This window comes from Aythya ferina, assembly GCF_964211825.1.
Source record: "Aythya ferina genome assembly, chromosome: 4".
Taxonomy (NCBI): domain Eukaryota; kingdom Metazoa; phylum Chordata; class Aves; order Anseriformes; family Anatidae; genus Aythya; species Aythya ferina.
The window spans coordinates 44847298-44874123 of record NC_140300.1 but is presented as its reverse complement, the minus strand read 5'-3'; the positions used below and the strand labels follow the sequence as shown (position 1 = coordinate 44874123).

The 26826-nt window shown below is 47.2% G+C and overlaps 1 protein-coding gene across 4 annotated transcripts in view; it reads left to right on the top strand.

The window, feature by feature from the left end:
* The window catches only part of FBXW7 (F-box and WD repeat domain containing 7), a 164655-nt gene that overhangs the window by 112211 nt on the left and 25618 nt on the right, over positions 1-26826 (top strand). For 3 of the 4 annotated variants that reach the window (XM_084516802.1, XM_084516801.1, XM_084516803.1), the window contains 2 exons: positions 21723-21805; positions 24843-24984. In XM_084516802.1, the coding sequence (XP_084372928.1) occupies positions 21723-21805; positions 24843-24984 (225 nt within the window). Of the gene's footprint in view, positions 1-19708; positions 19942-21722; positions 21806-24842; positions 24985-26826 lie in introns of those variants that run through there. The other variant, XM_084516804.1, reaches the window with a different exon arrangement.

The window sequence follows — 26826 nt, the reverse complement described above, 5'->3', positions numbered from 1 at the left end:
GGTGCTTCGTTGTGCTTACTACCCATGGGCAAACTACAGCTGCCAGGTACTGCTGAAGTTTTTCACTTTGGCCACTTCTGTGGTAGAAGACAGGCTTTTAACAGTTCTCCTGTCATGAAAGTTTTTGCTGCAGAGAGCTCTGCTGGTGAGCCTTGTTGGGGTTTGGACAAATCAGCCAACCCAGTGGTTGCCCAGCAAAAAGAGACATCAGTCCTCTGTCCATAGGGTCTGTATTATCAGCTGTGCTTTAAACTGAAGAGCTCAGTGTTGCTTCAGTGATGAATCATTCTTTATGTTTAATATTTAATTAGGAAACCTCCACCAAAAAGTACAGGGCAAATTAAAATAATTAGGAAATTGCCACAGCCTTGGTCCTTCATGTGTGTTGTTAAAGCAGAAGTATACCCGGAGGTGCAGCAGGTGGCAATCGCGCTAGACAAGACAGACCTGGAGCCACATCAAAGTCTGATGGGAAAGTGGCTAGGAACCTTATTCGCTAACCTTGCAATAGTCCACCTTGCTGACGTGTGCCTTTTTCCACTTGTACACTGGTGCCATGTTCTTGCATTTTTTTGTTGTTGTTGTTGTTCACCAAACAACTATCCACAAATCTGGTTTAATAAAATTCTTAGATGCTGTCTTGTAAATATATTCTGTAAAGCTGTGCATAAGTCACAGGTATTACATTTTTGTCTTGCTTCTGGTCTTGAGCAGTTCAGTACCAGGATGGAAAGGGTCTTTTATAACAATTCAGAGTGGAATTCTATAGCCTGTTCCTATCAAGTCTCTTCAAGTTGTTTTGTGTGTGTGTGTGTGTGTTTTGCTTTGCTTTGTCCTGGTTGGTGTTTTTTTTTTTTTAAAGCATAAAACCAATCCATGTAGTGTTCTCTCATTTTGCGTATGCCTAGTGACTGTTTAAATAATTTATTTTCCTATAGCTTTTACTCTATACTTAGTGCAGAATTATCTTTTTTTTTTTTTTTTTTTTTAAGAAAGGAAATAAAATCCTACTTCACATTAGTTTTGCAGATGTATGGAGAGAAAACTGAATTAAAGCAGTACTTATTTTCAGCATATCATGATTTACTGTAACCACAGGGTGGGTGGTACACAGTGTTGGATAAGTCAGGCCGAAGGCCTGTGCTCAAAGAGAATACCATCAGGAGCAAGATCTCCTCTGAGAACAGCACTGATAAGGAGCTGAAAATGGCCTTAATTCAAAATAGGAAGCACAAAGAAACAAATACCCTGTTCCATCTGAAGACGAGATGAGAAACACAAACATATCCCCCATTTGTGAAACAGACAAATTATTATGACAGATGTCAGCTGCGAGTAATGGAAAGCACTTACTCCGGTCAATATTGGTTTAAGCAGCGTGCACCAGGAACAGTAGGAGCACAGCCTCCGTGGGCTGCAGTGCAGTGATTCACTGAGGTCTTGAAACTGGCTGATAGATTTATTCTGCTTAGCTGAGAACCTCATCTGATGAGGAATTTGTAAGTAATAGCCATCATGGGTTCAGCTGTTTCCAAAGGAGAAAGAGGATCACCATTTTCTCGGTTACAGGAGCCTCGTGTTTCAGCGTGTGCTGGAAATCAGATGAACACTGCACATTGGGTGGCACGGTTTGCCCCGCAGAAACTGGATTTTGGGGTGACACCTGGTCTGTGGGTACCCACGCTCCCCGGTAAGCCGGTCAGTAGGCTGCCAGCTGACCTTCTTACCTCAAGGGAGTGGGTGAGGGACAGCAGCAAGGTTATCGTTCAGTCTCCCTGGCTGTCAGGAGTTAAGAGAGAACAAACCACCTCGCAGAGCAGGCAGCAGTCTTGGTGCAACGTGTCTTTTTGCAGAGCACTACTAACGTGGAAAGATGAGCACTGTACTGGCTGATGGAGCCGTGCTTCTCGGGCTGGTAACTTGGAGGTGAGCTCACCTGATGCTTCAGCCTCCCCAGGAAGATCTGTTATTTCAAGGATCTTCTCTCTGCAGCCAGGTTCACAATGGCAGCTAATGCTTGCATGGCAAACGCACTTCTACCTACAGTGGGAGCTTGTTCATGAACCCTGAAAAGCACTCCATTTAATTGCAGCACATTCTTTCAGAAGGGGTATAAGAAGTCAAGGATCTTTGCTCACGTATTTCTCAGCAGAGATCAGGACAAGCATTTTTGGAAGTCTTACTGAGAAACGTGTTTTGCTTCTCCCCTCCATGAGGGGCAAGCACAATGGTAGGACTGCACTTCCAGCCCTTCCAGCACAGCACCAACTGACTCTCTGTGGGAGTTGTCATGTTTCTTATCCATTAAAGCAGGCTCCTTAATAGCTGCTATCACAGTCAGGCAAGCTTTAGGAGTTCAGAGCGTCTCTTATGAGACCTGGTATTATATATCTAATTCAGACAAGTGTGTCTTGCAATCACGATTGCATTGTTTCCCAAGGAAATACCAGTATTACCCTTCCCTCTCTGACGCATCAAAGCCCAGCTCCGAGGAGGGCTGACTGCTGGCGAGGGGGCTGCAGTAAGACCCGCTGTTCAGCTGTGCAGCCGTCGGCACACAGAGCTGGCTACATACCACGCATTGGCCATTAATGTGTGGCTTCTGCTTTCTTGACAGGAGTTTTCTGTTTGATGTGTTCCCCCTACAAGGTGCACTTGGTGTACTATCTGCGCAATGCTTTGGGTTGTTCAAATTCAGTGATCCTGCTTTCCAAAGCGTGTAGAGAAAAATCCCGTAATAACCATCTGTAGGCAGCAGCATGATTAAAAAAGAAGTAGGGGAGCATGCTTCATCTCACCTGAGGAGCTTGTTTCCTTTGGGTAACAAGTTCTAAGGTGATGCTCCACACTGGGGGAAAAAAAGAGGGTTCATCCAAAACTGGTATTGAAAGTTGGGTTTGTTTTGTCAGAAGATGTTATCTATACCCTGGAAAATCAGCACGGGAGTTGCAGTCTGCAGCTTAGTTTGCAATTTACCTCGACTGTGAAAATGGTGTCGTGGCAGGCGGGGGTTAAGAGAGCGGGGAAAGTGTTCCTTTGGGGCCAGCAATGGGCAGGCTGGATCTGCCTGTCTCCTCTGTCTCAGAGCTGATGCCAAGCACGGTAAGAGGCAGGAGGTGGAGGTCCCTTCCCTCTGCAAGGAAGGCAGGCCACCCCGCTCAGGTACGGCTGCTTTCTCCATTGGCACCAGAGTCTGGGGGGCGTGAGGCTTGGCCCTGGCAGACGGAAGAAGCTTTGAGGCCAAAAGAGAGATTTTAGAGCCTCTTTCCCCAGAGGCCTTTTCTTCTCCCATTTCAACTTGAGCAGAGCTGCAACTGCAGAGTCCAGTCTGCTGCCTTTTGTCTGTGTTGGAGAGGTGACATAAGTTGTTGGCCACGGTATCTGTTTGGCGGTGAAAGTCACTAACTGTTTAAAAATCTTCGGTTTCTAGAAGTGTTTTTGAGTCAAAGCTATATTTTTCTTAAGAAAAATGCCATTTTTATTAAAATATGAGGTTGGATAATGCCTTTCTGGTTGGCAAATAACTTACTTAGAGCAAGCTGCAAGTTAAAGCATAGCACTTGGAACACCGTGAATACAAAATTGTAGTCTTTGCTATCCCGTATGTAGGAGGAAAGCATCATAATTGCCGATACAATGGAGTGGTGGATTTTGACATTTTATTAAGCTTTGGACATATAATCACTCTTCAATGTTCTGTTCAATGCAGCCTGCAGAAAATAGCAGAAAATTGTTATGCACTGATAACGATGAGGTGTTGACAAAGCACGTAGTGAACTTCAGGCTCACGCTCCTCTTACTTGCTTTGCTGCATTCCCAGCTCTTGTTTTGCCTTTACGGCTTCTGCTGTTCTGTGAGAGAAGTTTCCAGTTCCTTTCTGGAACTAAAAGGCTATAAATAATAACGTTTCAATTCAGATGGCACAGGTTAACAACGAGCATAGGAATTGTTTGCTCTCGGTACTCAGATGTAAAGCTAGTATCTCTGCATTGTTTTCTTCCAATTTCTTTTCCAAACATGAGAAAAGTTAGTTGTCTCCGATTTTTGGTTGATGCTGTGTTATATCTTTGTGGTAAACTTCTTAAGCATTGTTTAATCAAATTGTAAACTCTGAGTATCAGTCAAGTCACTTTCTTTTGTAAAGTTACTCATGCAATTATTATCTTAAGGACTGTGTGTAAAATGTTTGTATAAATTGCCTTTTGCACACATCTTGGTGCAAGAAACTGATCCTAGCTAAAATGGAAGGAAATTGTTTATGGGGTAAGAGGAGCTTTGTCATCTCAAGAAAAGATACTATATATAAAGAAACTTGTGTTTTTACTGAAGAAAGGATTACTCAAATTAGCCTACTGCGTTGAAGTAGGCAATAATCTTTCACATCAGGTCTGCTGCAGCTGAACACGTAACTGGTTTATTTTTATGGCCTTGCTAAGTAGGTGGGAGAAGAATTGGCCGGTAGTGTTTATGAAGAGACCTTTAAAAAAAAATCAAGTATTCAAACAGGAGTTTAAAAAGAGGAAGAGAGAGAAGGTCATAAATTCTTTGTACCGTCTTTGACTTTGTACCTTTTTGTATATTTCAACTCTCCCTCCCAGGAATTTTTTTTTGTATTGCAGATTTCTGTACATGAGTGGATTTCTTAAAGAGCTTGCAGATAACAGCCTTTAAAGGTGTCCTTCAAGTCAGCTTGTAGATGTTCTGGGCTTTGTTGAAGTTTTTGGGATCTTTTTTTGGTAACTTCATGCAAAGTACGGTCTAAGGTGTAGCCTACCGTATTTTTTTTTGTTGTCTGTTGAGAGGTCATCTGTGACATCGTATGCACTTGCATGCAAAACCCTTGGATGACGAATACGCCCGCATGATAGCACACTGATTTTCTGATTAGAGAAGAAAGCTGTGAGTATGATCGCTTCTGCCAAAGTACTTTTCCTAGAACCCATCATTTACACAACAGTTCCTGATGTAGCCCTAAGGGCTTATGTCTTAGAGTCCCCTTTCTTGCCTGCTATTTCTGTGCCAACCAACCCCTTCGTTAGGCTACAGCCAAGCTGTGAGAAGAGCACTTCTGTTGGCAAAGAGCTCGGATCCATCTCAACAAGAAGCTGCAGCAGCTTCAGATAATATTTCTCCCAGCTGTTTGTGGGCGCTCTGCTCGCACAGCACAACTGGCAGAAAGAATATGCTGATGCTCCTCAGCGACATCTCTGCAAAATCCAGGGGCTTCGTGTGCACCACAGCAGTCATTCACGAATGTGCCTCTACGGCTGCAGGTTGTTTGCCTGGCTAAGCCCAGCGCAACCCCTCTGTTTAAGGGAAATGCCCTCTCAAAGCTGCTGGAAAAGTTGTTTGTCAAACTGAAGTGGATATTTTCAAGCAGTGAGGCTCTGCCAGGCGGGCTTGTTTGGGGCAAGGTGCTGCAGAAGTAAGGCAGCCGTGTCGCACCCAGGGTAGTCCTGGGCCTGGGCAGGCTTGGCTGGCAGCGGTGTAGCAGGAGAAGAGGCTCTGGAGGGAAATCTCCTCCTGAGTTGGTGTGGCAGTGTGAGGTCTGCGTGTGATCTGAAGCTCGTAGGTATTCCATCGAGGCGTTCGGAGCGCGCATCTTCCTTAATCAAAATCGGTCGGTTGTGGAAGTTTTATGTCAGTGCAAATGCCCGTTATGAATAATATCTGAGCAGAATGACTTCGATCCTGACGGAAAACGTTTCCATCTGGTGAAACCAAAAACACCTCCAAAACAAATCAGTAAAAAGTTACTAGACTTTGTTTCTCCGATGTATCATTTTATGCCTGCGGAATGAAAGCACAAGCTTCGTTTAGAAATCATTGCGGTGTGGGCTTCAGAACATATGGGTAGCCAGAGCACGTATCCAGAGTCTCCGAAAAGTTGGTACTTCAGCTGCTAGTATGTGTTAAACTGCGTGCTGCTGTTTCTCACCGCATCTCCAGCCTGTCTCGTCAATTGAAAGCAGGCGACCACGAGTCCAAGTCTTCTCTGCAGCTGGTTGCTGTTAGCTGCCTGGGAGCTGACCCCGTGTGTATTTACTGATATGTAATTCCTAACAGAATTTAGTCCCCTTTTGTACCTATCCTGTGAATAGGTTATTAGATTTTTCTCTTCACAGAGACAAGAAATGTTGCACCAAGTCATGTGTAGTGGCACTAGAAACAGAATTCGGGACCCTGATAAAAAAAAAAAAAAAAAAAAAAAAGGAAAGAAAGAAAAGCATAAATAGACCAAAGCCTTGTTTACTCAGCTAAGTTGCCTTTTGAACTGAATAAATGAAATGTGGTTTAGGAATGCTATCTGTCTATCTGTCTGTTCAAAGCACTTGCAGAACAGATGACTTGGCCTGCCCTGTCACACAATGGATTTCTGTGTGTGTGAATGAGCTGGGAGCTGCCAGGACAGAAGAAGAAGGTCCTATAACTACAGCCACGTGTTGCACCCACAACTGTCTCTGCTACAGATCTTTTGATGTTGGATTAAGTCATTTAGCTTCAGACCTTTCTCAAAGAAAGCCGTGACTTAAAGCATGTCACTCTGTAGATATATTCAGGAGAGGAAATGTTTTGAAGGTTAAAGCAGCAGGTATATAGGTTTACACATCTTCGTTAAAATCCAGCAGTACCACAAGTTCCCAATTAACTCAGATTACTTATCCTACCGATAGGGAATCAAGTGTACTTTTTGGCTCCTGCGAGTCCGAGCAGTTGGTGCTGCGAACCTGTCATCTCCCAACCCAGCTATGTTGGCTGAATAAACTGCCACCCTTCAGGCTACTTCCAGGTATTGTGCATCCTGCCAACAGACTTCTGCTGCTGTTTCAGATCTGCCAGTTAAGCTGCTCATGTCATCACTTCCTAGCCTGTTTGAGGAAAAAAATGCGTTTATTGCCAAAGATCTGCTGCTATATATAGTTGTATAAACCAGCGCAGCTTCCTGACTGAAGGAGGTTAAGGAGGGAACCTTAGCCTCTTCTCCTGGTGAAGTCACCTCCACAAGAGGACACACCTGCAGCTTTCTGTGTCAAGAGTTGACTCTGACTAGTTTATTTACAACAGGTTCACTCAGTCCCTGCCTTACAGCGAGGGAAATCTGTAGTGGGTAGTTCATGAGGAGATAGTGGCTGGCATCTGGAGCAGGCAGTCCCCTGGCCTAGGATTGTTCTTGATTCACAACACATTTGGTTGTCCCTTGTCACTGTCTCTTGGTGTTGAAAATGGGTTTTAGACTGGATAAATCATAGTAACATCCTCTTTGAAAAGATTTCTTTCCCTATCTACTGTAAGTTTATACTGATGTAGTCCAAAGTCATCCTTTCTGGTCTGTGTGGCGGCATCAACGTGGAGAACGCGCTTCTAGACTTGCAGTTCCCAGCCATCGCCCCCGGGTTTCTTAACCCAGAGGTGGAAGCAGCAATGTGAAGCAGTCAGATTCCCAGTTACTCCTTCGCTGCTCCAGGTTAGTTAAGCCCTCAGCCTGTGGGCCTCTCCCTCCGTTCAGCCCTCATCAGCTGGGATCGCTCCCCGTCTCCGAGCCGTTCTTGCTTTGAATGGGAGATCTCATTACAGGGGATATTGATGCTATTTCACAAGCCCTTATTATACACGTTGAGCTGTCTGGTCTCTTCCTTTCCAGCTTTGAGATTGCTCCCAAAAAGTGCTAACCAATGTATTAGGAGCTTCTTAAAATTAGTTTAACACGAAGAAGCAAATATACTCAACTCTGTTATTAGTTTAATGCAGATCAAGATAATATTCTCACCTCGGTTCTAAAGACCTTGAAAGGAATAATGCAATTCGGTGCTGGCATCCTTACAGATAAAAGGTTGTATAATTGCGTTATATGGAAACTACTGCAAGCTGCTCCTCTCTCTCCTTTCCTTTAAAAACATTTTGAAGACTGTAATGCTGTTTTGGGGGTGGGGGCTGGGGGCGCTTGGTGCTTAGCATCTGAGTGCTGGGAAATTTATTCTTCCCCATATGCTTTTCCAGAGTATTTCTGAGAACAGTGATTTTGTTTGGGGGAGATGAAAAGCTGGAAGAACTGGTAGACGGTTTAGAAAGACCTGTCAGAGGTAGCAAGCAGTTAATTTGCATTCCTGAAATTCTTGTGTTGTCTGGAAGGAATCAGTTGATAAATTCTTCCAGGCTGGGGTTTTCGCTGGGCAGGACCAGATCTGTTCCGATGCAGACGCTGCTGCTCAAGCTTCTGTTGCAGAGCCTAAGACAGATCGGTGGCGGGCCCAGCTGCAGCAGCCTTTGTCCCTCTGACTTCAGGCTTCCCTCGGGGCGCTTCCTGACCGTGTCGGCTGCCCGGTCGCGTTGCGGGGTCTTCCTTGGATGTTGTCTTGCTGACTCTGATGATAGATGCAGCTCGAGAGGACCAGGCACAGTAGTACCTCAGCAGAGAGAAAAGATCAGCCTCGTTTGAGCCCTCGTTGGGCTTCCTGGAGGTGCAAGTTTTCAGAAGCTGAAGACAGTTTGCTGGCTTATTTGCTTATTTAGGTAGAGAGAAAACTAGACAAATGCTAACTGCCAGACTCAGATAAAGGAAACAGCTTTCAAAGAGCTTGGATTCAACCTGCTAGTTGTTCTCACAGCCTGCATGACTACTCCTCAGGCTGCTAGCCTGGTTTTTATGTGTCTTTCTTGGGCATCTGCTAAGCTTCTAACTTAGAGTTCTGCTTCCTACTGCAATAAAAAAGTATACATTTTTTTTTTCTTTTTTTGAGGGGGGAGGGAGGTAATGTGATTTTCTTCTTTCTTTTTTTTTTTTTTTTCCTTCTGAGATGAGATTTCTTGTGCTACAGCCATCTCTTTAACCTTGGTGTACCCTGCCTCTGCTTAGAGAACAGCTTAAGCATCGCAGCTCTTCAAAACAGATACTTTTTAGATTGTAACAGATGTCCCCCGAAACTGGGAAATGGGAAATGAATTGGATTTTCAGTGTCTTCGAACTGTCGACCCGTGTTTTAGATCAATGTAGACTCAGTGCTGACTCTTCCTCTTTTCTCCTTCCCACATTTAGTGTGCAATTCTGAGCAGCTCTCCCAGCTCACTGTTCACGTTTCTCTGGCTCTTTCCAGTGCAACACAACTGCCAGCTGTCCACCTGGTGAAAGAGAAAGAAATCTGTTCTTCAGCGAGGCGCGTGTCATGTAGCAATGCAAATAGTTATCGTCCACAGGGAAGTGAACAAATTCCAGTCAGTGGAAGTGTTTTTGCTTCTTGGTATACTCAGCTGGTACGGGACATTTGACTGTCCTCTGTGATGTGGCAAATTAAGTACTTGGCATTTTTTTTCCTTGCTATTTTTTTCGCAAGGAAACACAAAGCCTACCCCCCATTTTCTGGTCATCAAGATACTGCTGTGACAGCAGCTATGTGGTGACTCCTGACTACCAAGTAGCCCACACATCTCGCCACAAATTTGGGAGTTGTCTATCTAAAAGGAAGAGACTTTCAGCGGGCTCTTTGAAGGACCATACTGATAAGGAGACTGACATCCGTGCCTTAAGCTGAAAGTTATCTTATTGTTCTAGCTTTTAACCCAGTAGTCTGCAGTAGCTGAAATGTTGCTGTAAATTACAGGGAAGGTTAGTGTCTTCTGTAGTTTCCTTGTCAGGTTGATTGCTCAGTCTAAGCTCAAGGCTGACTGATTACTTCTTAAATTAGCGTTCTACCAAACTTTATGTTAATCAGAATAAGTAAGAATTAGCAGACTTTTCATAAGGCAAATTAAAAGAATGTTGCTGTACTTGTTGGTTTAAAAACAAAACAGACCAAACAAACAAACGACCACAAAACCTTGGTCCGATGACTTGCCATCAATAGTGTTTTTGTGATGATTGACCTAGGTTAGGGTGAACACCTTTTTTTTTCCTTGTCTTACATACCAGAAAATGAGAGGGTTACTCAGTACAATGTTGCATGCAAATCTGGAGACCACCCTCTGTTCCAAAACACATGGATTGCAAATAATTTGTAGCCAGGAGAGACTTTGAATGAAGTTTGACGAATTCTAGCAGGAATAAACATAAAAGATTCCCTCACATCGGTCAACCAGTTCGGCTTTTTGAATCAACACAGCCTAGGAGTTTCTAATCCCTCTGGCGATAGTGGTCTGTCTTCTAATTTTAGCCTCTTTCAGTTTGTAGTTACTTGTAGGGCACAATAGACCAGTGGAAAAAATCTGCATTTTAAAATAGCGTGTTTGAAGAACAGCGCGGGCATGAGTCATACCTGTCCCTGCAGGCCGTAAAAAGCCGTGGACGGCTGGCGGGGAAGAAGTGTATTTAAACTTTGTTCTTGCCAATTTAAATCACTTTATTCAAGAGCATGTGAATGAGTTGTAGTATTCCGTTAAGGCTGTTTTTGTCAAATATTTTTATGGGGAAATGTATTTCTACAAGCAGGAAATGAATTCTTCCCCGAATTTTCCTTTACATCAAATATTCCTAATCATCACCTGTGACTGCACAGGGGACAAAAGTGAACGCTTTCAGATCTCATCCCAAGGAGGAATTCAGCTCACAACCAGAGCAGGACCACATTGAAGTAGCTGCATAGTGATTTAAATGTAGGTTGATATGCAAATGATTCGGTCAGTGGCCTGTAGCACATTTTGCTGGAGGTAGATAGTAAAATGGAGATTATTCAGATTTGGCTGGTTTTCAAGGCACTGGTTTGTTCTGCGTATGGATTAGATGAAGGAAATCAAACAACACGATGTGCGAAGCTTGTGCTGAAGACATTAAATTCCAAGGACCCTAATGGTGCTTTGCACTGAGATTTTGCCAACTTTCTGCTTAGAAAGCAGGAGCTCCCACTAAATACCAAGCTGCAGACTGGTGCTCTCCTACTCCACCCTCCTGCTTCCCTTTTCCATTCAGTCTTTCCCTGTAACACCAGCAGGCATATGACGTGTACAGCGGGATTTCTTTTTCCATTTCTGTGAGAAAGGCTGGCTTACCTAAACCTGTTTGGCATCGATTGAATGTTAGAGATGGAATATGATTAAAAAAAAATAATAATAAACAAACAAACAAAAAACCCACCCTAGAGTTTGGTCAGAAGATCTCTGGCATAACTTTAGCAATCTAATAGCTCATAACATGCTTTCGCAATTGCTTTCAGTAAAAGAAAAGGAATAGGAATCAAGATGTGTATTTGCATAGGCTTTGCTGCAGCATCTCTAATCCTCCTTGTGTACTAATTTCAAATAATAGTTTGTAATATTTTATATATTTCTAGAATATTAAAATAGTAAAGATGCAAAGAATAAGCTTCCCCCATACAGCCTACCACACTGGGGGCTTAGACAGTTCCTAGAGATTTTGCTTTGTAGCATTTCATTAGTTGCATTTCTTTTCTTTTCTTTTCCTTTTTTTTTCTTTTTTTTTTTTCTTTTTTTTTTTTTTTTTTAGTAACTCAGTACCATCAGAGGGGCTACATTCACATCAGTAACTGGGTTTAAGAAATACCAAGAGTCTACATAACATTACAGATTTTAAAACCATGGTTGCCATCTAATTTTGTGGTTACAAATGAAAGCCAAATACTCCTGAAATCTCTAATTTACTCCATCCTGTCTATAAATAAAAAAATTGTAAGTTTCAAACCCCAGGAATTTAGAGAACTGCCTTGCTGCTTATCCCCCAGTGCATGGCTTCGGTTTAGGGAGCTCATCGGTTGCGTTACACTGACCTGCCAAGTCGGCAGGTTTTGGAGAACGGGTTAAAGTCTGGAGATTTGTTGAGGTTGCAGTATGTGGTTTATCTTGATGGTAAAAACGGTTTTTTGAGTTGCAGTTTTTAAAATTCAAGTACAAATGTTATGTCTTGATAAAGGGAGCATAAGCTTTTACCAAAAAAAGTGGTTTTCCAAAAGAAGCTTGGACCACAGTGGCAAGCTATGGGCATTTTTCTTTGTATGCTGCAGTTCTTGCCACCTTGGGACCTAATTCATACATTTTGCACCTCTGAGAGGTTTCCATTATCAATACCTGTTCTGGGCCTGACTGTATTAGAGGTATTTATCTTAAATAATCTCTTAAATAATGCTAGATTCAGTGAAGAAAAAAAAGTGCTTAAATTCTCCCCCCTCTGCTCTGGATGAGGGACTGCTTACCCCTAATTATGCAGTGCTGCGTTTCTTCTGGAGGCAGACAGGCGTGCTATCTGGTTTCTAGACTCGGAGCACCTGTTCAAGGAAGAGTTTGTTTAGATTGGGCAGGTTTCCTAGCCTGCCAGCTCCCTTTTGATGCGAAATTACACAGCGTAAGGTTAAAGACAGTGGGTTAGAGAGGCTTCAAAGAGCCCAGCGTGACCCCGGCATGCCTGGCATGCCTTTCTGTTGTGCAGAGGTTTGGCATCCTTCCCCCTGCAGCCCAGGGAATGCGCTCAGGGCAAGAACCCAACTCGGGGAGGGCTCCCCGGGTCGTAGGGGCTGTGGGGAAGGTGGGTGAGTTCCTTGTCCCCTTTCTAAACGCTGCTGGTGCTCGCCAGTGGGGCACAGTGACCGTCCGCAGCTGTGTGAAGATAAACAACCCCTCACACCTACCAGGGATGCCCCGGGCTGTGAGGGACCTGTGTCCCACCAGACCCACCTGCACCCTTCCCCTGCACTCACCCAGCCCTGTGACAGCCAAAGGCAAGGGGGCAAAGCTCCCCCGAGGGGCTGCTGCCAGCTGCTCCGGGGAAGATGTGGCCCCACGTGGGGAACGGGGAGTTGCTGATGCCAGGTGAGATGGGGGAAAGCTAAATTCCCAGCTGTGTTACAGGGTCCTGCAGGATGCTACAGACATTTGCAGGTTTGCCTTTGCAAACTTGAGGCAAGTGCAAGTGGGTACCAAGAGCGTGTCCCGAATGAATCGGAGGCTTTCCCACAGATCCTCTGTTGTATTTAGCATGCACCCTGCGCTGGGCTGTCTTGGTAAGCAGCTTTCTAGCAGTGAAAGTATCTTGCATCTGTCATCTCAAACTCCCTTGAAAGCTTGGTTTTATAACCTTTATACTCTCTTTAGGTAATACAGTTAGGAAAATGAATTTGACATTTTTAACAGTTTATTCTTCAAATTCTTCCTAAATCCCTCTGGTATAATCTGTAATTCCAGGAATTCTTCTGTCTGTAGCCCGAGGGCTCGCCACTAACGCCCTTATCGTTCCCATGGACCGCAGAGGGGCAGGAGCTGTTTTGTAAATAGATTTCTTTATATTATGCCAGACAAACAAGCGCTTCCCTTGGCAATCAAAATTAAGCTATCTCCAAAGAAAATAACTTATCAGACAACAGGCAGTAGATACCAGTGCTCTATTGGTATTCTGTGCAAACCACAGGCTTTCTTTGGAAATCCCTCCGTGACAGAGCAGGCCTTTCTCCTTCCCTACCAAGCTGATTTCCCAACCTGCTCATACTTGGGTGAAAGCAGTTTGACCGCCAGTGTCCAAAGACAGAAATGCCCGTTTCATTAATTTGGAAACGTTCTTGTTGAGGTAAACAAGCGAATCCAGCCCCGTTCTATGGCTGAAATGTTGGGGGAGAAAGAAAAGTATGGTTGGCTTTTTTTAATTTTTTTTTTTTTTTAGTATTGTGCTTCTCATGCATTGGTCAGCGAGAAGGGCTCGTGCCTCGTGCATAGGAGGTAGGATTGAATATGCCTCAAGCACGTGTTTTGCTAACTTTACAGACCGCATCTGGAGCACTCAGCACAGGCAGAATCTGTGAAATGGTCATAGCAGGAATACAAAGCTATAAACGTGCCAGCAGCTGGCTGTAAGGGCGCACGAAGAGCAGGGCCTGGGCTGTGCCACCCTGGGGCTTTGCCCACGCTGCATGCCTGCATTATCCCAGGCTGTGCTGCAGCATCTCGACGCCCAGTGCAACGTGAACGTGAGTGATTAACGCAGCTACAGCTGCTTCCAGAAACAGCTCGTCTTGCAATGTATTAAGTGTAAAGATATAATAAACAGGTGACAGTTAACTTTAATAGGAGTACAATGAGTGAAGATGCACTTCTTAAGAAGATCCGCTGCCATTAGCGGATGTTTGGCGAGATGTTTTGCATTACGTGTAATACCTCCTCCTTCCTTTGAAACACCAGTCCTGCACTAATGCTCTGCAGAAACCAAACACGACTCCTAATGGTCCTGTTGCACTGAAAGCAGTCGAATACGTGAAAGTGCAGGTTGCATTAGCGACCTTAATTCTCCTCCTTACAATGTGCGTTATGAAAATCTCTATTATGAGATGGTATTGCTAGTTCTTAAACAAACCCTGCAAGACTTCTGTGTAGGTAAGTTGCGTGTGGTTACTGCCACAGGGGATTAAAAGCAACATGAAGCCCGTCTCCCCTGATATTTTTGTTTTCATTTTACCTTTTTCTGTAACAAGGGGGAAAAAAAGAAGAGGCTTTGGGAAGCAAATGACTTGTTTTTGCTGAGAAATAATACCCAGTTGTAATGAGACAAGCTCCCTGGAGTTGTAACGTGACGTGTTTAAGGGAGGTTGACATTATACCCCCAGCCTGTGGTTCACCTTGTGCTCGTTTTACGGTGAAACCGTAATGTTTTCGTGTCCATTTCTGTTTGACAGCAGCTTAAGTATGTTTTTTAGTGCAACCGGGTCTCTCCGTGGTAACAATACAGCCCCCTGGCAGGGAGGACGAAGCCTAAAGCTGTGTTCCTCGCCGGTTCACCCGAGGCTGCAGTGTGGCAGGCATTTGCTGTGGCTCTTCCGTGGGGAGGGAAGCAGAGAGCCGTCCGTGCCTCTGGCTACGGGGGCACAAACGTCTGCGTGGCTGGGCAGGCAGGGAGGGGGCAGCCTGGGCTGGCTGCAGAGCAGCCCCCAGGTTTATGGGGAGTCTGCTACAGATAATATACCTCTGAAAGCAGTGTTCGTAAAGTTCGTATTGCTCTCATAAAATCAGGATTTATTAATAGTAATATTCAGGTGCTATCTATGCCTTTTTCCATCCCTGGAAGGAAAATAACTTACAGTCTGTTTACAGTTCTGCTAACTACAATGCCTTGCTCTGCATGGGAATAAGGAATAATAGTGTGTGGAAAATACCAGTTTGAAAGCAGCATTCAAAATGCTTTGCCAAGAAACATTATATAATTAGTAAAACAATTTAGTAACACCTATCATACTTGATAATGTCTTCGCCGCTGTGTGTAAGTAAGCCTTTGAAGGCGATGTGCAGCTTAGTGCAGTGCCTCCTTCCTTGTGTGCCGTGCTTCCTCTTGCTTGCCTTGCTTCACCCCAAACTTCAGGTCCCTCCGTGCTGCAGGAACAGGTTATTGATCAGGGATGTGGTGAGCAGTGCGCGTTGCAGGGCACAGAAGCAGGGTTGTTTGACTTGTACGCCGTGAGCTCGTAAGCTTACGTTTCTGTCTGTAACTCTGTGAGGCAAACCTGCTGCCGCGGGCCCTGCTGAGCCTCCCGCTGAAGCTGCAGGTACATGGGTTACAAATTCCTCCTTCCAGACTGCATTCCTGGGAGCCCAGGCACCTTTCCTTCCTCCTTCATGTGCAGGGTGATGGCCAATAAATCATAAATCAGAGGTGGCAGCCTCGAGGTTATGGCCTGGCCCGAGACAAACTGGGGGAAACCATGAAAACGTGGGCTTTCCAAAATCCCATCGGCTTGGTTCATAATGCATTCAAAAAAACAGAGGTCTGACAGTAATAGCAGTGCCCTTTGGTAGGGGAAAGGCCTGCCCTGAATTACTTGGCTGAATTACACATTTAGCACTGGTCATGGGGTGTATTTTTCCTCCTCTTCTAAGACCTCACACCAGCTAGGCCCTAGCACCTGCCTGGCTCGTTGGGGAGCAGGGAGCTCGGTTCAGCACACCTCTGTTAGGAGCTGAAGCTGCAGTCAAATGTCAAAAGCAGATGGCAGAAGCACCTCTCCGTGGGGCCGGAGCCTTGCCTGAATGGGAGCATTTGGCAAATTAAATGAAGTCTGTGGTCGGAGGGAGAGGTCATATAGAGAAGACAAAGCGCTGAGTGCTGCAGCTGCCCTAACTCGATTAGGAGCAGAAGGGAAGTGTTTAAAACACAGGCCGGACCAGATTAGAGAAGGGGAAGAATAGCGAAGCCTGACTGTCCTTCCTGGGCCTTCGCTGCTGCCTCTGGGCTAAATCGCACGCAGCCGGGGGCTTGGCCCCAAATTGATGAGGGCATTTGGTTTCCTGAGTTCCGGGGGTGAGGGGAGAGCAATCCTATTAGACACTGCACACAAACCCCTCCGCGGCGTCTCCAAAGGAGGCAGTCTGCTGCACGTCTGCTGAGCCTGCCGAGTACACAGGATCCCTCCTGGCAGCGTCTCGAGTGATGCATTTACCAATATTAACGGAGACACCAAACCGTACTGCTCCGCAGCTCCTCCCGCACACGTTCTGCTCGCAGGGCCCATATGTGCGTGTGAAATGCCAGCCCGCCCCGAGATGTTTCTCCAGCCCAAACCCCCCAAAATGCCGTTTCCTTTGGTCCGCGGCGCCGGGATCTCCGTTCTTCTGGGGCTTGCGCAGCTCCGCGGGTGATTGCTGCAGCTCATCCCAGCCTTTCATTAGGAGTAATAGACGCTCTTAATTACAGCGTGCCACATGACAAACTGGTAAAGGTGCTAGAAATGGTGCCAGCAGGAAAAGAATTGGATGATGCGAATTTTTATTAATTAAGAGCTGGCAGGACTGACGGGAGAGGAGATTGGGCTTGTGTCCACTGGAAACTATGTAATTTTGGTGGAGACATTTTAAAAAAATGTAATGAGTTATATGCTGATTGTGGTTTTAAAAACTTGAAAACTTATCTTCAGCCGAAACGAAATGAAGCCAACCTTTGAAATTGAATACATATGAAACAGGGAAACGCAGCAATTTTGGGTTTTTCTCTTAAAGTTGTAGTGCTAACTATGGTCTGCCCCAGTGCATGTTAATTTGCGAGAAGCATTCACTTGATGCCATTAAGAGTGCTTGGAGCACGTTAAGTTCCTGCAGTAAAGATTATTGCAAATGCCAGGAAAGATAGAAACGGAGGCATCGTCCCTGCTGTTGGGCTCCCAGAAGCGTCGGAGGAGCCGGGGACTGACTTGCCCCCCGTTAAGTTTTCCAGGAAGACGCGGAGCGGAGCTGTGACCTGCAGCGCTGCTGGGTCTCCGCGGTTGTGTTCATTCTCCTCTGCTCCTGCAAGGTCTCAAATCATTCCTCCTGCTGCTCCTTGCAACTGGGATCGTGGCGTGCTCGTGAAGCTGAGCTTCCCCGAGGATGGGGGGCCTCCAAAGCAAGGGAGGGGGTGAAAGCCCTTTTGAGAGAGAGGTGGAGCAGGAGCCAGAGGGGCTCTCCTGAGGCTTGGGGGAAGAGCAGGCACACCCCTGGGACCTGCTGCTGCCTGGAGATGCACAGAGGGTGGGTCCCTGTTTGGGAAGAGGTGGTAAGGCTGTAGGAGAAAAACATCAGGTGGGAGAGATCCGTGTGCAGCTTTTGTCTTGTGCTCTCGGGAAGGTAGACTGCTAGACGAAAGACAGTCACCATTAAAATGTCAAAATCTGTCAGTGGTATCTGCAGCTAAAATTAGGAAGAACCCGAAACCCTTTTGTGCGCATAAATATCTGATGTGCCGAGCGCTGCTCCGCTGGCAGGTGGATGTTGGGGTTACCGCAGGGCCTGCCCGCGGCGCAGAGCGTGGCAGTGAAGTCGGGGATTTCTTGTAGCCGTGAGAGACTATCTGCCAGTCATTATCGGAAGAGAAGGAATCAGCAATAGCAATACTCCAAAAGAGAGGAAAATAGTAATTTCTAATTATTATTCAACTCATTGACTGCTTACTCTGAAGCACATCTTGTTCAAAGGAGAAAAGCAGTCACGCTGGCAGGTTGCGCTTGTCCGTGGGCAGGGGAGAGGAGAGGCGAGGCGAGGCTGCTCCCGGGGCTCTCCTGCCAGCACCCGCTGGGACACCCCTGCTGCCAGCCCCCTCCGCATCAGGCGGGCCTTGGGAACGTGGCAGGGTGCCTCGTGTGTGCCCCCACCTCGAGTCCTGCATCCCACGGCGGCAATGTTCAGCTTCCTTCGTGTCTGGTGCTTTGGGTATTAATTTGCTTCCTGTGCTGATTTCATGTGTACACGCAGCCCGTGTGGGTTTTTCCCTTCCCCTCCGCATGCGATGCGCTCGCAGAGGAAGGCAGTAATAGTCCCCAGGGATATGTACGGCGCTCTTCACGTCTGAGGTATGGAGTCAACTCAAGACCATTTTGTTCTCATAAAATATACAGCACTGCAGTTTAATGGGTAATGGCATAAATGCCGGGGTTTGACGGGCAGAGCCATTTCACTGGGAGACGTGGAAGCGAGGGCTGGGGGCTGGCTGCAGGTGGCTGGCACTGTGCGAGGCCATCCTCGTGTGCCGTGGGGCCGTGCCTTCACCCCATCAGTGTGCCAACACCCCGCTGCTGCGCTCACCCGCGCTGAAGTATCAGTAAAGATGAGGTTTCTTTACGTACTGACGGGGAGGCTGAAGGCTCTTGCAGAAAGCAGTTCCTCTCCTTTACGTGCGTGCCCTTTTCCATACCTCTTTGTGTGGTAGGGGGACGGGGGCTCCCCTCTGGCTGCCAGGAGCGGCTGCGTGGCTGCTGCTGAGCACCTCCGGCCCCTGTGCTGCGGGGGGGAGCCGCAGGTCAATGCTGCGTTTTCAGCCCGTGTTCTGGGGGTGCTCTGCACCCACCCCCCTCCCGTATTTATTTATTCGTTTATTTATTTATTTATTTTTGCTACTCACGCAGAAAACTTTGCAGAAGCACCCAGCCCAAGGAAAAATGGCAGGAGCCGGCGTGCCTCGCTGCCGCTGGCTGTAGGGGAGCGCACGGAGCCTGCCTGCGGGCGGCAGGGGCCTGCCCCAGCCCCAACCCAGCACCGGGGGGCTCGGGGCGCCCCGGGCTGTAAGCGTAGGGGTAAGGGGGCAGAGGAGGGGAAGCCCCTGCAGCAGGAGGGCTCCTTAGCACGGGGGGGCCTGGGGCTGAGGTGCGGGGAGATCCGGCCCAAGGGGTGCTGGTGCCACAGCCCCGGGGCCGGGCCGGGCCGGGGGCTCCTCGCCAGCACCCACCGCCTGCTGCAGCCGCTCCCCGGGGTCCTGTCCCAGCGCCCCTTATGTAACGCCTGGCCTCGGGGCTCCACTCCCGCAGCCCTAGACGCCTGTGATGATAAAGCAGCGCCTCGTTCTCCACCTTCATGATTATTATGGTCATTATTATCACTACTGGCATTATTTTTATTCCCCCCCAGCCCACCCCAGCGCCTTTCCCCGGGGGGGAGGGGGGGGGGCAGCGGTGGCGTCCCCATCAGCGCCGCGGGGCTCCCCTGCGCTGCTCTGCGGTGCTTTGCCGAGCTGCTGGGAGCCGTGCCTTGCCGTGCCTTGCCGATACGCTCCGAGCCGAGCCGTGCCGGGGCCGTGCCGGGCGCTGCGGGGCGGGGCGGGCGCTCCCCAGCCCCCCGGGCCGCAGTGCCGCGGCGAGGCGAGGCGAGGCGCGCTGCGGAGGCGGCGGGAGGAGGGAGGAGGGACGGGGCGGGCGCTGGAGGCCGGCAGGCAGCGGGGAGGAGGAGGAGGAGGAGGAGGAGGAGGAGGAGGAGGAGGAGGAGGAGGAGGAGGAGGAGGAGAGGCCGGCGGGCAGGGAGCCGGGCTCGGCGCGGCGCAGGCAGCCGGGCAGGGCCGAGCCGAGCCGAGCCGCGCCGTGCCTGGCCGGGCCGAGCCGTGCCGGGCGCGCTCCCCGCGGGTCCCCGCCGCCGGCGCCGCCTGTGCCGAGCATGTCGGGCCGGGAGGCGGTGACCTACCTGCCGGACAAGGGGCTCTACTGCCAGCGCCTGCCCGGCCGCCGGGCGCGCAGGGGGAAGCGCGCCGACGCCATGGGCTTCTACGGCACCCTCAAGATGATCTTCTACAAAGTGAGTGCTCCGCGGGGCCGCACTGCGCACCCCGCGCCCCCCCGCTGCCCCCCGGCTGCCCGGGGCACGTCCCGCCCCGCCGCCTGCCCTCCGACAAAGTTTCGCCCCCTCCCGCCGGCCGCGCGGCCGGCGCGGGGAGAAAGTTGCCCGAAATCGCGGGAAACGAGCCCGAAAGGGGCGGCGGGGGGCTCCCGGGGCGCGCTGCGGGTGTGCTGCGGGGAGCCCCGGCGGTGCCCGGCCGCAGCGCGCTGCCTGCCGGCCTCAGCCCGCACCGCCCGGCCCCGGGGGCTGCCCCGGGCTGTGGGGAGCGGCCGGGGCGAGGCGGTGCCCGCGGGGTGCCCCCGGTGCCGTGCCCGCCTGGGGAAGCGCCTCGCTGCGTCCCGGGGGAGGCACGGCCGCAGCAGGGGATCCGCCGCCAGCCGCGGCGAGACCGCGCGGGGTGAAGCTCAGCCCCGCTGCATGCCCGAGCCGCGCTCGGCCACGGGTCCGCGGTGGCTTTCTGCAGGGAAAGCCACGGAGGCGGTTGAAAAGTTAAAAAAAAATAAAATAAGATGAATCAGGATAACGCGATACGGATCATCATCCTGCTTGCTTGGGTTTAATTTTTTTTTTTTTTTTTAGCCAGGTAGACCGATGCAATAAATGGTTAAATATATTCCAGCACAGTGTTAGAAAAGATCAAATCAGTGGTTTGTGTGAGATGCCAACTTTTAAACCGTGTACCTTAAAATGACATTTTTGGGGAAAAAAAAAAAAAAAAAAAAAAGGAAAATGGTAAAATTAAAGTCCGAGTTGTGACACAGGTAGTTCCTGCGTTCTGCAGCTTGCAGTTGTACGCAGCAGTAAGTATCCTTCTGCTGGCTCAAGTGCTCCGGTGTATCACATCTTTCTTTTTTTTTTTTTAAAAAAAAAAAAAAAAAAAGAAAATGAAAACCAACAAAACCCACAGAAACTGCATTTAGCATCACGACGTCTCACTGAGTCCAAAAGCCTGTGGTTAAAGATTGCCCAAATATGTAGAAAGTAATCTTTATTTGTCTGGCTGGGTAAATATGGCTTTCACTGGTTTCCATCTCACTGGTAATTTTTGCAGACTGGCTTCCCCTTTTAGCAGCTGCCCTGCTCATTATTTGGTTTTGATCACATCTAATTGTGGGTGACATTCAAGGCTGAGATTTACCGGGTTTCATCCTTAGCTTTTTTGTGAAAATGTCTGTTACTCTTTCGGTCAGTTTTATAAATGCTTCCAGTGTGCAACTCAAAAATAAAGGGTGCTGGGCAAAAGAAAAGATGTATTTGAATTTTTTTAGGCCATAAAATGGTATTTGCTTTATAGTGCAGACGCGTTACCTGACATTTAACCGTTTGTGTGAGACTTTTAGCAGTGAATCTGGACACGGAGAATGAAGGGGGTGGTTTGGTTCTTTTTCTGCCCTCCCTGGAGAACAGGGAGAGAGCACTTCAGTAAATAAAGCAGCACCGAGTTCTGTGCACTTTTAAACATTTGCCTTTGGAAATAAAAGGAATGTAATTCCAGTGGGTTTGGGACCTCAAAACAGCATTACTGTATCCATGTGCCGTATAAAAACATGTATCAAGTATTGTTTAAAGTTAAAGCCGGAAACTACAATGTTGCTTTAAATAATCTGGTGAATGCTAACTTTGTTGAAATCCGCTATTAAAGCAGAAAGTAAAAATGGATTTGATTTACAGAAGTATGTATAAGTAAGGCTGGCCATGTAACTAAAACCATGTTGTTGCTCTTTTCCCTCACCTTGCAGATGAAGAGAAAGTTGGACCATGGCTCCGAGGTCCGTTCTTTCTCTCTGGGAAAGAAACCCTGCAAAGTCTCAGAATACACAAGGTAATTAAATGCAATAACAGACCCCTGGGTTGTGATTCTTGTGCGTATCCCGTCTTTCCAGTCTCGCTAAGCCTGCTTCATTGCTCCTCTCCATGTTAAAGCACTGCGAAGCGGAGGAAGGGGAGGTATCAGTGTTCATGTACTGCTTAGCTAATTTAAATCACCTACACTGAAGATGAGTTTTAATGAAGTAGCCAGACTTGCATTTCTTCAGCTGAGGTTTGTGTTTGATTCTAAATATAGCACGCCCATTTACTTGGAGTCTTTTCGAGGGCTGAGGCATTCCTGGGAATAAAATCAATCAGATTGTTAAAAAGGGGCATAACGATAAACCCTAAGACTATTACAAACTGTGATCAAATGTATCACTTCGCTATGGCAACAGGAATGAGAGAATGGAAATTTATGTAGGCAGAGCAGACCATCTGATGCGAACGGGAACACACACGTACTTGTTACCCACGACGTGAAATTACCAAGGGCTCCTCCAGCCCTGCCTCCGTACTACGCCGGAGCGGCACCGCGTCGCGCAGGCAGCGGCACGTGTGCGGTCAGATGCCTTGCAGGGCAACGCGCCCCTGAGCATGAGGGGAGGTGGCCGAGCAGGGCCCTGCGTGCACGCCTTGCAGCTGCAGGTCCTACTACATAGTTGCCATAACGATTGTGCTCTGGTGCCGCACTGCTTCCCATCATTTTGGAGCTTACACCATCACGCATTTTTCCCCCGTAAGAAGCATCAGCCCTCCCACAGGCTTCGTGCTTGCTGCCTAACACTGGCTGGGGATGTTATTTCTGTGAATAGCGTTGTAGCGTTCAGCCACCGATGGGTCTCCCAAAAGTAACATGCATTTATTTCCCCTCCTTTAAGGGGCTTAGCAGGTGATGAGCGAAAAGTTAGGACAGTGAGGGAAAACAGGTTCCCTGGTTGCTTTTCAGACAGAAACGCTGCAGCAGAGAAGAAGAGGCAGCCGAGGAGCACATGTTGCAGCTCCCACGTCTCGTGCATTGGTAGTTTCTCCGGGCCTTTCCATTATTCTAGTGGAGGAGCACTCCCATTCACCCACCGGGTGGTTCCTGGTGCGACACGCCGCTCTCTGCACTCAGGTGAAAGTAAACAGCTCCGGAGCAAGGAAGGGGCGCTTCTTGGCAAGCGTACCTGTGGCGCTCAAAGGAACCGCTGTGCTTGCCCAGCTTCCGCAGCAGCCTGCCCGCCTGCTGCAGGTGGATGAGAGCAAACAGAAAAATACAGCAGGAACAAAAGCCTGCTGGCTTAATCTCAGGTCAAGGAAAGAGACTTTTAGATCTTATTTGGAATAGCTGCCTCTGAATGAGAACCAGTTCGCTGCAGAAGAAATTAAGGTGTAGCTGTTGTAGTGAGGCAAGCTCAAGGCTACGTGTTGCTCAGACCCTGTATAAGCCAAGTTAAGGGCCTTATTCTGGAGCCTAAATGAGAGGCCTTCTGCAAGGTCTCTGTACAGGTGATGAGAATGAGTAGGCTGTAAATACAGATTTGATTTTAAAAAAAAAACAAAAACAAAAACGCTTTCTACTGTCATTGCTTGGATTTTGAGTCATTATTGACATAAAAGAATCCTTAAATAACATCTGATCCTCTCTCCTAAACTGTTTGATTATATTTTCTGTAATAATGTTTAGGCAAACGATGTGGCTCTTGTGTCTGCTTGGTTCATTTTCCATAGGATCAGGCGCTCTTTAAAATTGACAGTTCTGATTAACTTTGTTTGCATATAACAGGTAAAGCCAGTAAACAAATGTCATTAAGAGGATCCCTGATCTGTGAAACAGTATTTTGGTATTACCTTCTGTTTCTATTACTGCTCGGTGAAATTATCATTAGAAAGTCTATTCAAGCCGTTCTTTACTTTTCTCTACCAGCCTGGGTAAATGCTAGAACAAGCTACGATTGTCCTTCAGAACAAGGAAGAATAAAGGGTGGAAGATTTGTAGATTTTGATGAGATACGTATTAAAATGGACGTGCCTGGCATCGTTCAAAGCTATTCCTCTAGCCAGTGAAATGTCAGTAACCCCCTGAATAAACACCTGCTAAAAAGTTGGGTCTATCATAAATAAAAGCAAAGGGTTTGGGTTGTTTTTTGTTGCTGTTTTTTTTTTTTTTTTTTTTGAGTCCCACGACTGCATTTAAAATTTTGATGTTTGTGAAAACACTACAGCAGAGTTCCAGATTTTGTGGTGGGGACACAACGTTGGCATTCTGTGAACGAAGTGCTTTACATTATGTTTAAAAAAAAGAGAGAACTCAGTCAGCTGTATGACTCTAGGCTCCTACAATAGCAGCTTAATCCTGGCTTTTTTTAAAGGCCTGTCCCATACGAATGAGCTGTTTTTTAACGTGTCAGAGTGAAAAAATCCAACTGTAATTCAGGGAGCACCTTTGGCTCCTTTTCCCTCCTCACTTTGCCGCCCTTTAATTCCCGTGTCGCTCCATCAACACACAAACTTTAAAACGCTCCATACAAGCACTTCAAAGTCCCGTTCCAATCACCAGGGCGCTAGGATTGTTTGATAGTAATAGCTCTTTGTCAACAAAAGTATATTAAGAGCCAACAATAGCTATCTCTCCGTTTGTGGGTGAAGCAGCCATAGCACGTCACGTTCAGGTGAGACTGGGCTCGGGCTCCCGGCACCAGCGGTCAGAAGGCACAGGTGCAGCCCAGCAGAAAAGGACACACTCTGCCAAGGAAAGGGATATGAGAACACGCACTTTAATAGATAGCCTGCTGGCCAGTTGATGGAGCAGTGTTTTTTTGGCCTTGGAGGAGTTTGCCCCTAGCTGGAAGATCAGTGCCGCAGTGGTAGCAACAGGTGAGTTTGTGAGCTTGAGGGCGCTGGCGCCGTGAGCGGCCAACGGGGCGTTCCCACAGTGTTGGCTTTGCAGGAAGCTTCAGACTCCCAGTAACAGCTGCAACTTCTGCACTAGGTTTCCTCTTCTGCCCTAGGCTGTGACTGTTCCTCCATGTTTTACATGCAGCTTTCACTTCTTCTTTGTGTTCTAGTACCACGGGGCTGGTGCCATGCTCTGCCACACCTACTACTTTTGGGGACCTGAGGGCAGCCAACGGCCAGGGACAGCAGCGGCGCCGCATTACATCTGTGCAGCCACCCACAGGCCTTCAGGAATGGCTGAAAATGTTTCAGGTAACCAGTGCTTAGAGAAAGAGACATCTGGAGCAGCTTACCTCTGTGATTTAAGCACGGGCTGCTGCACTAAAGGCAGTCCTCGCTGTATATCCCTGAATGTCTCGGTCATTGATTTTGTGTACTGTTGAAAAAACAAATGGGCAGCAACTTCAAGGAAATGCAGTTGCCCGTTTTAGCTAGTTGCTGTAGAAACTCACAAAAAAATTACTACTTTCTCTGGTTTCTTAATAAAATAGCCCATACTGTTTGATGCTTTCACATTTTCTGCAAATTCTGTCCAACATGTAACGGCTGCCTCCATGGCCTCCGGCTAACGGGAGACATTTTCTCTGGGAGACTACCAAGTGTGAGCACGTGGTTTGCTTCAGCGTAGGTATAGCACTAAATTTACCATAAGTCTGGTGTCTTCTAAGAATAGAAGACAGAGGAGTGTTTAGCAAAAATAGGTTGAACGGAAACTCGATGTGTATTTTTACTGATGTTTGAGTACTGAACACGATGTCAGCTGGCACACGCATGTAACATTGAAAGGAGAGGGAAAAGAGGCTTGCGGTATCTTTCCAACAGCCCTCAATGATGTCTAAAACTTTATTTGACAAAAAACAAAACAAAAACTAAAACACCCAATGGTGTGAGGCGCAGGGGTACACAGTCGCACAGGTAGAAACCAGAGCCTGCATGACACCAGTTTGGTGGCAGCTAAGCCAATGTTGTGTGTGTTAGTACAGACACGCTCTGGGGCAGGCCTGTGCTCCTGCGGCACAAACTGTGTCCCAGACAGACCAGCAGCCTGGTTTTGAGAAGTAGGGATGGGTCCCAGTCATTGATTTGAAAAATGGAAATATGATGTCTTCAACCCTTGATTAATAAACTGTTGCTTCTAAAAATGTTTTCAGAAGGCATAAGTAACTAATAGAGGCATAGTTTCAATTACGATAACAGACATTTTCAAAGATAGAGCAGCAATATTGTAGACGTAGTAGCGAGCATACGATTTTGCAGGCAGGAGCGTGCTTTGGCTTGATTCACACTGCCACATAGTACCATTGATCTCAATCACTGTCAGCTGTGAACATTAAAATAATAACGTAGAACTCCATTCCCTCTTTATTTTTACATATTTATAATCTGCTTAAAACAGCGGAAGTCTGGAATTAACATATTCTTGTACACATCATCCAGTTTCTTAAACATGCTCACATGTAATTGGTACCGTGAGTCTTTTTTTAAGAGGGTTCATAGAAATATGTCCTTTTAACCCTCAGGGATCAGGCTTGAATGGTACTTTGTACATATCATACTTAATATAATGCGATGTATTTTTACATTTTGTTAATGTTAAAGCCTTTGTACTGACAAAAGCTGTTTTCTGTGCAGTGCATAATGTGTATTTTCTGATGGAAGATCACTAGTTACCAAGAGTTACATATTCAAAAAAATTATGAAAGGCTGGAGTGTTTGAGAGCGTGACGCAAACATGCTTGACAGTAAAAAAAACAACAATGCTATTTGCTGTTTGGTCAGGATTGGGAAAAGAAGTCCACAAGCCCATGGAAACTTTGCCTATAATTAGGTTGTTATTATTTTAGGGTCACAAGTACTGGTTTAGTTAATGGAGAAACTATGTTCTCCATTAACTGCATAATTAGATACTTTCAGGTTTTGAAAAGACTCAGCCGCAGCAATAATTCCTGGATTCTGATCTGGACTCTTGAGAGAGAGAGAGGCCTCTTTTTCAGGACCAGAGACCAGCTAGCAGCACTCGGTGATCACCCCCCTCACTGGTAGTTTCTATTTTATTCTCAAAAGGGGAGTCCCTTATTTTGGAACCCAAAGCTT